The following is an 11,829-nucleotide window of genomic DNA, read 5'->3' on the forward strand; positions in this document are numbered from 1 at the left end:
AATCTTTGCTCCTCCCACTTCATGACTCCCCTGGTTCTGGGAGACCAGAGGCAGGAAAGCTTGTCACAGCAAGAGGGGGAAGACACCTCATACCTCTTCACAAGCCTGACTCATCTCTGCTGCTTGCTCTCCCTCCTCTCCTGTCTCTGATTCTGGACTGCTCCCTGCCAGACTCTCCCCCCTCACCAAGCTCTGTTACCTCTTCAGTTTCTGACATCTCCTCCTCCCAGTCTTCTCCCTCTGACCATTCATTGTCGCGCCACCACCAATCCCCAGGCTCTGAGACTTCTTCCCTTAGGGGTTCCCCAACTTGTTCCTCCCACTGTTCCTCTGCGTTCAACCAGTCCCTGACACTTGAGTTCAGTGCCAGAACTGTCATGCGAAGTGCCCTGCCAGTCTTCACTCAGTGGCAGAGAACCTGTGAAAGTCTCAGGTTTAGTCCCTGGCATCACCAGGAAGGGCCGGAAAAGATCCCTGCCTGAAACTCTAGAGCACCAGCAACAGCCAGTGTAGATGATGCTGAGTTAGAGGTAGCCTTGGTATAAAGCATTTTGCTCCAGAAAGTACAACTTACCAAAGCAAGAAGGCATTTTTCCAATTTAAATGTCAGTTCTGTGCAGAACTTTCCTCCCATGATGCTGGTAACTTCTTGTAGGTTATAGCATTCAGGATACTTCGTCACACAACCAATACGAGATGCTAAAAATTTCTTGGAAGGTAAAAGAAAATACGGTTGTAAAAGTGTGCTTTCTGCAACGGTGTCTCAGAAATAATGTACAGCTAAATTACAATGGAGTTTCAGTTCTGAAATACAAGCAACTTATAACTTACACAAGAACCTCCCAGAGACCAGTAGGAAATCCTGAGAGCTTAAAAGCTCTCTTCTGGGGGTGCGGGGAAGACCCATCCAGTGTGCTGCCTCCGGAAGGTAAGAGTGTGTTTGTGTGTGCATGTGTTTGTGTGTGGCATTTGAGTACTTTTCCATGTATAAGACTCCCCCAGGTATAATTGGGGACTCAATTTTAAGAAAATGGGGGGGGGGGAGATGGCTCAGAGTTGTTGAGCTTTTTGGGGCGGGGGGAGGAAATGCCGGCATCCGCTAATCCATCGCCCACTTGCCGCACCGACAGTCAATCACCAACAGACCATTCCCGAGCAGAAAATCACTAACTCGACTGAGAAATGGTGTCAGCTAACAATCGCGCACATCCCAGAACAGCTGCCGCCAATTGAGGCAGTGACAGCCAATCCACAGCAGTCCTTGCTGCAGAAACCAATCACCAACCCAATTAGAGGAGAAGCAGCCAATCCAAAGCAGCCCTTCTAGCAGCCAACAATCAGCCACTAAATCTCTTGCTCGCGGCTGCAGCCAATCACGCCCCCTCCCGCCCAATCCACTATCCATATATAAGACGAGTCACACTTTTGAACATTATTTTAGAGTAAAAAAACCCCTAGTATTATACACGGAAAAGTATGGTAAATATATTTTTGCATATACATGCTATCCCTGAAACATAACCTCTGCATAAGATGCAAGTTGCTTCTATTGCATTTATTACTGGCAGATATATACAACTTAAATATTTGTTGCTGTTTTGAAATTAGGGTATGTGTTCCCTCAGAATATATATATTTAAACATCTTACACATAGCGTCTCTCAGCTAATAAAACCTCGTTTCCTATCTAGTTTTCAAACTATGTTTTTAAAGGTCAGAAAGCAGCAAAGCAACCTTTTACAGCTATTACCTTGGTGTAAAGCAAGGCCTCCTCTGAGATGTTATTATAATCTTTAGAGCAACTTCTGGCAGCATTTTGAGCAAACTTCAAGAACTCGCCAACTTCTTTGCTTACAAATTCTTTCATTTGCTAAAAAACAAACAGAACCTACATAATATAGCATCTTTATTTTTTACATTTATAGATAGATGTAGATATATATAGATAGTAGCTATTATTCACAATCCTAATGTGTTGAAAGAGACACATTTACTTGGGCTTTAATAGGATAACAAGACCAAGAGGCAAGGCTGTGTTGTAGTCTAGACTGAGTTTACAAGAAGTACACACACAACAGAGATACAACCAATGCTTTTTTCTGGGGGTACTCAAGCATATGAAGTACTGGCACCATTTTTTCTAGAAGAAAAGCACTAGATACAACCAAAATGTTGCACTAAATCCTTTGTCTGCTCCACACAGCCCCTTGCTTCCCCTTATCTGTTATCTTTCCTCACCTTTCATTCTCTTTCTGGCTCTCTCTTCCTCATTCCTGGTAGTTTTTTCTATCCCTTTCCCTCTTCTTTCCTTTACTGCTCTGCTGTCACTCAGCACAACATTCCACACCAACCTCCAATCAAACTTGGCTGCTGCGTCCTTCATTTCTCTTCCTCCCATCCAGCTTTCTTTCCAGCTCCCATCCTCTGCCTTGTTTTGAAAGTGCCTTGCACAAATTCAGATGGCAAAAAGAGTCAACAGTGGACTGCATGTGCACTTCTCCTGCCAGCTCCATGGCAGCCACATACACAGGCATAGTTCAGAGTTTTGCATATTTAATAAAATTTGTATGTCACCTGATTCTAAGGGGCAAAAAAATCAAAAGTGGAACAGAGGAAGCTCTGAAGCAGGACCCCGGGGCAACAACGCTCTCCCCAGAGAACTGGTACTCAGAAGCATACTGCCTCTGACAGAGGTGAAGTGGAGATGCCAGGGACTGAATGTGGGATCTTTTGCATGCAACACACACACTCTGCCACTGAGCTATAGCCCTTCCCCAAGGCCACCTGAAATGCACCTGCTGCTCCACGAATGTGGATTTGGTGATTTTCATCATCTATCAGGATTCATGAGTCGCCAAGCTACTGCAACCTCTTCTTCCTTTGCAATTCTCAGTGGGGTGGGGAAAACTACTTTACACAAAACTTTTCATGAAGCAGCCATAGCTTGGCTGGAGAACAAACATTTTGCACCTAGTAAGGTAAAGGTAAAGGGACCCCTGACCGTTAGGTCCAGTCGTGGCTGCACGCTCATCTTGCTTTATTAGCCGAGGGAGCCGGCGTACAGCTTCCAGGTCATGTGGCCAGCATAACTAAGCCGCTTCTGGTGAAACCAGAGCAGTGCACGGAAACGCCGTTTACCTTCCCGCCGGAGCGGTACCTATTGATCTACTTGCACTTGGACGTGCTTTCAAACTGCTAGGTTGGCAGGAGCAGGGACCGAGCAACAGGAGATCACTCCGTCGCAGGGATTCGAACCACCAAGCTTCCGATCAGCAAGTCCTAGGCTCTGTGGTTTAAACCACAGCGTCACCCGCGTCCCTTTTGCACCTAGTAGGTAGAGGTATATCCCTAGCAGCTCCAGTGAAAAAGGATGTGTGGAGAAGAACTTGGAGAGAGCTACTGCCAGGGAGAGTATTGCACCATAAGAACAAGGCAGCTTCCTAAGTTTATAGAACTACACACAGTAGGCTTCATGTGCCTGTACTTCAATCAGACACAACACTCCTGTTTCCATGAAAGGCTACCTAGGAACACTTGTTCATCTTATTAGCAAATCATGTCACTATTATGGGAAATAGAGACGGAACCCTTACCAGATATTGTAAATGATCTTTCTGCTCAGATGGATCGATCAGGCTGGGATCAGCATTTAAGTATGCAGACAATAGAAATAAGTATCTCCTCTGTTGTTTCTCTGTCAAACTAGAAAAGTAAGGATAGGGGACTCTAGGCTCTTGAAAAGATGCAATTTCTGCTGCAGATTGGAATGCCACTTCAGCTGGTTTTGCCGCGGGTTGCCCACTAGAAGACTTGTTTTCTTTTGATACATCTTTTGATATGCCTGCATTGCCTTCTGTGTGCCTGAAACAAATACAGACAATTTTTTAAAAATGTAGGCAAAAGCCAACAAGACCAACAGCCTTAATTCTCATCCAACATGGAGCATAATTCATATTGCTACTGCAACATTTTTAATACCCAACTTTCTAACAAAAATTCATAACTAGTTTGGTCAAACCATCACGTTTATCTCTTTCCCCCAAAAAATATTAAAAACAAGTGAAACCCGAATGACTACTTTGAAGAAACACCACCAGCTTGGTCAATGGCCAAGATCCAAGAAATGACTTAAGTGAAATCCTGCATATGTTTACTCAGAAACAAGTCCCACTGTGTTCTTTCATTGTAAGTAAGAGGCTCATGTGAGCTCATTTTTTGACTATTTTTCAAGTATCCCCCCTCCCCCCTTCTCAGCTGTATAAGTAATATGTCAGACGGCATACGGAGTGGTTCTATGAGAAAAACAAACATAAAGGCCCCTTGGGCTCATGAAATTTGATTTATGGCACTTTGGATCCAGGCCAGTTTATGTTATATAAATGCTACCCCACAGCACATAGGTCCTCAAACGGTGCTATCAATTATACGGATGATACTCAAAACACTATAATGGGTGATGGCTGGCTTACCTCTTAATTATTTAACATATAAGCATGCTCAGTAATAAGCACATTTTGGATTAACTAAACTGAGTGTTAACTGCTGATCTAGTGAAAAAGAAAGACTTGATTTACACACCAGGAAAATGTCTCAACAGTATCATGTCTACAGCTCTTAATAATACTACACAGCTGTCTCTCAGAATGAGAGAACATGTCCATCCTTGTGGCACGAACTGGCAAATTTAATTAAGCTGCTACACCAACAAGATGCTGACTCAGATGTGCCTGATGTAGGAATGTCAAGCGATTCTAGCAGCTTAAATTAGCTACATTTGACGAGGAGTGGGACGGCAGCCCATCAGGATTATTTCACGGCGTGCTGCTGTCAAAGCCTTCAGCAGAATGCAAGCCTAAATCACTTCGACAGCCCCCTTTCACCTACATCGCCAGCCTGTTCTTTATTTAGACTGACCCTTTTGTCAGCAGACTCCCTTCTTCCTCAGATCACAGCTTCTATGAGGAGAGAAGGGATGCATCTCAGGTGCGAATCCACACATTCTTGGGAGCACTGTTCTTCCATCAGCAGCCTTTGTCTCTCCATGTCCTTAATGGTGGCATCATGGAATACAGATAGAGCCACCTTCCTGTATTCATGGGGGTGACTATCTGTTTATATGTTCTAGCAACTACATACTCCTCACTTACTCCTCCTCCCCAAGTTCTGTCCTAAACTGTTGAAGCCACAACCACAGCCTCCCTTAGATGCAGTTAAGGAAAGCGCGCTCTCTCTCTCTCTTCCCGCTCCCCAAGTTAACTCCTGAGACGAAGGGGGAGATACTGGTCCCATTTTCTCTTCACAAGTTAGGTCCCAGGTTCAGGATTCTTGCTATCATTCCCTTTCCAAAGGAAATCCTCTCTCTCCCTGCTGCTTTGTACAGGCTTTTCCCTGAAAAGCAACTAATTAATAACATGGGGACCCAGTGGAATGAACTTCTGAGTTAACATGCATTGAATGTAATGTGAAGCTGCAATCACGTATGCTTATTTGAAAATAAGTCCTAATGCAGTGGTTCCCAAACTCACCACCCTTTTGCACGCCTGGACACTTGAAAATGGATGAGAGTCTTGGCAGATCACTTAAATATTTTTCTGCCTGTTGTAGCAAGTGCAATGTGATGTGCTAGATGATATATAATTTAACTGTTTTTTCAAACACACACACACAATTTTATTATTCAAATTATTGCACAATATAAAAAATAAAATAAAATAAACCTATGTGTTCTTTCCTAGAATGCTTGTTGCCTTCCAAACCAAAGTTAGAAAAAAAAGGTATACTGGTACCTTTTTGGTAGTAACAGTAGCTCAGAGAGAGTTGGAGTCAATGAGTATTTTTCATAAATATCTCGCGAGAAATACACATCGTGACCATTTTTAGGTGGAATATCCCTGGTTTTGTGTAAGAAAAGACAGAATAATGAATTAATAACAACAATAAAATGAACTTAACATTGACTAGATGGAGATCAGTTAACTTTTATCTTGCACGCTACTTGGGTACTAGAAACATGGTTTTTAAATGCTGGGAAATCATAGTTTAAGCACAAATCACTATCCATCAGTTATTAAGTCATAACCAGGTCTCATGATGTTATTGTGTCTATTCCTAACTTCTTTGGATTAAGTACTCTAATTGAGGACAACGGTGATGGAAAGTGGGCTAAATATTCTGCAAATTTTAACAGTATTGTGGCAAATTTGCTGCAACAGACTAACCATGGAAATTGCTTAGAAACTGAAATCCAGTGGTATAAAAGGCAATGGCATAATTCTAAGTGTATCTCATGAATCGGAAGAGGGAAAACTTGCATAATAACTGTACCTGCTTATATGAATGAATGAATACTTTCCCAAACATTAATTTTTTCATCTTAGTTCCTCTCTTGACTCTACTGATTTGCCAACCAATAACAAAACCATTTATTTAAAACTGGGGATGGTTTGTTTTACAGCTTGCACAATATAAATGGTTTAAAATGCATTCAAAAATATTTCTATCACAACAAATGAGAATCACTGAGAGACCACCTTGAACACTTCTCCTTGTGTTGCAGATCTTTTTCCACCTGGCCTGTGAGGTCAGGTCTCTGACTGACTCCAGCTACAAAAGCTGAGGCTGCTGAACAGATTCTTGGATTGGGGTATTGCTTAGAGCAGGGGTTGTCAACCTGGTCCCTACACCCACTAGTGGGTGCATTTCAGGATTCTAGGTGGGCGGTAGGGGGTTCTACGGCACAAACTAAATCCTCCTTCCATCGAGCACTGGTGGGCGGTAAGGAAATTTTACCATCAATAAAGATGCATTAGTGGGCAGAAGGTATAAAAGGGTTGACTACCCCTGGCTTAGAGGGTTTTGTGGGGGGCAGGGTTGTTGCTGTTTTTGATATTTTTTGCATCTTTATTTTAGCTCTTATTATGATTTCTATGGTAATTGTTTAATTTAGTTGTGTACTTTGCAATGCTTTATTGTTTATGACTACTTTTGTTATTTGTTTGTAATTATGGTTTTTTCATGTTGTAAGCCACCTTAAACCTTCTGAGTAACTTGAGCTTACACAGAACTGCACTGGAAGGCAGCAATTCTATATGCTGAGTATATTTTATGATATTATTTATATCATTATTATGGGAGATCAGCACGTATAATTTCCTAATTGAGATACAGTGGACCCTCGGGTTACGTTACCTTTGGGTAATGTAACTTTTGGGTTGCGAATGCAGCCAACCCAGAAGTGTATACTTCATTAGTTTCGCCATGCGTGCATGCACATAAGCGCTCTGTGCGCATGGGTGCTCTATCGTGCTGCGTGTGTGCGCAGAAGCGGCGCCTCTAGATGCAGACTCTAGACACAGACATACGGACCCCCAGAACAAATTACGTTTGTATCCAGAGGGTCCATTGTAATTATAAAAGGTAAAGGGACCCCTGACCATTAGGTCCAGTCACGGACGACTCTGGGGTTGCGGCGCTCATCTCGCTTTATTGGCCGAGGGGGCCGGCGTGCAGCTTCCGGGTCATGTGGCCAGCATGACTAAGCCGCTTCTGGCAAACCAGAGCAGCGCACGGAAACACCGTTTACCTTCCCACCTGAGTGGTACCTATTTATCTACTTGCACTTTGACATGCTTTCAAACTGCTAGGTTGGCAGGAGCTGGGACCAAGCAATGGGAGCTCACCCCGTCATGGGGATTCGAACCGCCAACCCTTCTGGTCAGCAAGTCCTAGGCTCTGTAGTTTAACCCACAGCGCCACCCGCGTCCCTTACTGTAATTATAACTACATGGAATTGGGGAGGCTATCCATAGAAATAGACAGAACACCACAATAGCTATGATGGCTGGTTTGCATCTACTAATGGAGGAGGTATAAAAGTTCATGGGGAGCAAAAGCAGGGAAGGCGGGGGCCGTTGTTCTCACCTCTCCTTCTTGAGAATTTCCCATAATAGGCAACTGGCCGGCCATTGTGATCCTAGATTGTGAGACCAGGGTGACATTCACTATACAGTGGTACCTCTGGTTACGTACTTAATTCATTTGGAGGTCCGTTCTTAACCTGAAACTGTTCTTAAGCTGAAGACCACTTTAGTTAATGGGGCCTCCTGCTGCCGCCGCTGCACTATTTCTGTTCTCATCCTGAAGCAAAGTTCTTAACCAGAGGTACTATTTCTGGGTTAGCGGAGTCTGTAACCTGCAGCATCTGTAACCCGAGGTACCACTGTATGTTTAAAGCACAAAGGTCGCAGTTTCCCCCAAAGAATTCTGGGAGCTGTAGCTTGTTAAGGGGAATGAGAGCTTATTACTGTGCCAATACAACTCAGAGAATTTTAACTCTATAAGGGAAATATGGGCTTCCAAACAACTTTCAGAACCCTTAACAAACTACAGCTCCCAGAATTCTTTGGGGGAAGCCATGACTGTTTAAAGAGGTCCCATCGTGCTTTAAAGGCACGGCTCGAATGTAGCCTAGATGGGTCACCCAGCTGCCAGGCAGGTGCTTCTTACGTTCTTATACTGTGACTCTGTAATAACCATGCTATATTTAAATGCAGTTTTCTCCCCCTCCTAGTTCTTTTTGTTATTATTGCTATTTCTCACATTTATATCCCCCTTTTCCAACAAGCAGCTCAGGGTGGCCTAGCTGGTTCTCCCCCTCCTCGTTTAACCCCCTCAGTAATCCTGTGAGGCGGGTTAGGCTAAGAGGCAGTGACTGACTCCAGGGCCACCCAGAGAGCTTCATGGCTGAGTGGGGATTTGAACCCTGGTCTCCCAGGTCCTAGTCCAACACTGTAACCATTACACCTCTAAAACGCAACCAAATGCCTGGGGGCAGAAAGAGGCCAAAAATAGGCTGTTAATGGTCAGCATCAGGAAAGCTTCAATGGGGAGATCCATACAGGACTGGTGGGTCGTCCCACAGTGAGTCACGGATTGATCCATGGTGGGCTGCAGCAGCAGCAGCACTACCACTGTGCAAATCTATGGGAAAAGATTAAGAAATGGGTCCCCAGAAACATGTTTGGGTCCCAAGCGAGTGCTGGGTCTGAAAAGGTTGGCGATACCTGCTGCAGGTGGCCCAAGCGGGGCCACCACTGAAAAGCGCGCCCCCATCATCGCTGTAAATAGCTACACTAATGTATTTACTTAAATATGGGGCACAGAAGAACACCCTGAGGGTGCATACCTGGATGTCTAATTCACTGCAGGTAGGATAGTGCCTGTGAGGGTATGGCTGCCTACAAACCTATCTGGGAGTTAAGCCCTCCATGAAGGCAGCAGGACTGACTTCCAGGTAAACCTGCAAAGGAAGGCTGTTGCTAAAATGTTTTAAAGGGAACACAGACAGAGGGACTTTCAGGCTAAATGTCCCACCCGCTTGGAAGAGCGGGCTCTGCTTCCTCAACGCTGAGAGGAGAAGAGCACTCTGCACACGCTCAGAGATGCTCTTCCCTGACTGCGTCCCACAGCGTGGCGAACGACTGCAGGAAATGAGGGTCCCCCGCCCTCTTCCCTTCGGCTCCGAATGTGGACGGCGGCGCCTGACCGAGGAGGGAAAAGGAGGGAGGGAGACCCAAGCCGCGCACTCACCAGGCGAGGAGGTTCCCGCTCGCCGCCATCTCGCGCCTTCGGCGGCCGCTTCGCCCGGCCTGCAGCTGGAGAGGGCAGCAAGGCCGGAAAGAGGCGACCGCATTCCCACAGTAGAGCCTCGGTGAGCATCGCTAGGAACCGCCCCTGCTTCGCGGTATTACCCAACCAGCGCGGCCGATCTCCCCGCGAGGCATTCACGTGGTAGCGAATCAGCCAACCGGAGTGCGAGACGTAGAAGGAGCTTAGGATCCATTTTGGGTGTGGGCAAGCGAGTTTCTCTCAGCCTTTTCGTCATTTTTATACTTCATATAAAGGGGGAGGGGAAATAAACGCTTCAAGAGGAGCTCGGCTTCCTTAGTACAGTATCTCTTTATCTTCAACCTTTTCCCGGTGGGCTTTACTGCCCTCCCCCAGCTTTTATGCTGGAAACTCCAATACGTATTAAAAATAAAAACCCCCGCTGTGGAATAACGCCAGTGCTAGCGAAACAGGTGAAAAACTAAAGTAAATATTGTATGTTAATGTAAGATATTTTAGAACGTTTACTAAATATTTGTGGAAACTGTATTAATTTAAAAACACTTTATCTTTATGCAATAATGATAATAGATTGCCCTTTATCCTGGGCACACACTCTACAATAATAAACATTTGAAAATGGCCACTAATGTAAATTATGTGGCAAAAAGTTGGCAAAGTACATCGAAAGTCGTAGAAAATTAAAAAAATGAAAAGACTAGGGCTTGGTGTCTGAATATGTGAAGTGATTATAAAAATATCATTTGTTTCATTTATTCCTCTTTTTAAATTTACGTTTATTTCTTAAATTTCTATATACTGCACCACGAGGCACTAATAACAAAGCACTAATATAATCATAAGAACATCACATTATACGACCCATACATTTGGTGAAATAGCATGGCTGTTTGGAAATATTTAACCACGATTTCCAAATTTGGATGTCATAACAGGAAACTATAATTGTCTTTCTGCTCTGTTTCTTTACACAAAGGGGAACGAAGAGGCTGTATACAAATGACAGCTCAGTCAGTAGAGCAGGAGACTCTGAATCTCAGGGTTGTGGGCTTGAACCCCATGTGGGGCGAGAGATTCCTGTGTTGCAGGGGGTTGGACTAGATGACCCTCGGGGTCCCTTCCAACTCTACAGTTCTATGACCTAAGTGCAAAAAGCTGGTTAATCTGTCAGTTTACAAAGTTCTCCTTAAAAACATTATTAATCTGATAGCTAACTACTGTATTCATGTTTAATATAAATATTGATAAACTGCTACACTTGTGGGCTGTACCGTTGTAGTCTCTTCAGAAGAGCAAAACTCAGCTAAAGAGCAAAGAACTTTCATTGGGTTTTAGTCAATGTTAGTCCCGGACCCACCAAGTGTCCCTATTTTTCAGGGATAGTCCCGGATTTACAGAAGCCATCCAAGTTTCTGTTTTGATCCTGGAATGTCCTGCTTTTCCTTAGAACGTCCCTATTTTCATTGTAGAAGTGTTGGCAGTTAGGGAATTATCCAACCCCTGAGCCACCTGAAGGCAACACTCTATAGGGAAGTTTTTTTTAATGTTTAATGTTTTATATATGTTTGAATCTGCCCTGAGGGGCTGGGGCAACCCAGTCAAATGTGTGGGGTGTAATAATAATAATAATAATAATAAAAATAATTCCATAACCAACATTTCTCGAATGATTTTTTTAAAAAAATGAACACAACATCCCTATTTTCATTGGAGAAATGTTGGGAGGTATATAGTCTGGCTCAGAGCAGACCCATTGAAATTAATGTTGAGTGGGACTAACATTGACTACAACCCTTAATATTTTGAAAGTGAAGTGTATGTACAGTGGTACCTCGGGTTACATACGCTTCAGGTTACAGACTCCGCTAACCGAGAAATAGTACCTCGGGTTAAGAACTTTGCTTCAGGATGAGAACGGAAATTGTGCTCCAGTGGCGCGAGGCCCCATTAGCTAAAGTGGTGCTTCAGGTTAAGAACAGTTTCAGGTTAAGAACGAACCTCCGGAACGAATTAAGTACTTATCCCGAGGTACCACTGTAGTAAAGTATGACATAAATATGTTTCCCTTTATATCTGAATTCATATTCTATTAATACAGGTGATCTATAACTAATTTTGTACAGAACACAAAGGATTTGGAATGGTACTGTATTAAGTGAATGCCACTAAGCCTTATGAAAATGTTCCTTTAGTAAGAGGCAA

The 11,829-nt window shown here is 43.8% G+C and overlaps 1 protein-coding gene across 4 annotated transcripts in view; it reads right to left on the minus strand.

Annotated features, from left to right (window-relative positions):
• ICE2 (interactor of little elongation complex ELL subunit 2) overlaps positions 1–9,734 on the minus strand; it is a 34,054-nt gene extending 24,320 nt beyond the window's left edge. The window contains exons 1-5 of one of the 4 annotated variants that reach the window (XR_014504790.1): positions 9,589–9,734; positions 5,787–5,891; positions 3,594–3,861; positions 1,751–1,870; positions 575–709 (exon numbers count right to left, since the gene is read on the minus strand). Coding sequence is in view for 3 of the 4 variants with exons in the window: in XM_083412738.1 (XP_083268864.1) it covers positions 575–709; positions 1,751–1,870; positions 3,594–3,861; positions 5,787–5,891; positions 9,589–9,617 (657 nt within the window). In the remaining variant the exon portion in view is untranslated. Of the gene's footprint in view, positions 1–574; positions 710–1,750; positions 1,871–3,593; positions 3,862–5,786; positions 5,892–9,184; positions 9,448–9,588 lie in introns of those variants that run through there. The other 3 variants (XM_083412738.1, XM_083412739.1, XM_083412740.1) reach the window with 3 other exon arrangements.
• Positions 9,735–11,829: the final 2,095 nt, after the last annotated feature.

The sequence above is a fragment of the Podarcis tiliguerta genome, assembly GCF_965153285.1.
Source record: "Podarcis tiliguerta genome assembly, chromosome: 14".
Classification (NCBI taxonomy): Eukaryota; Metazoa; Chordata; class Lepidosauria; order Squamata; family Lacertidae; genus Podarcis; species Podarcis tiliguerta.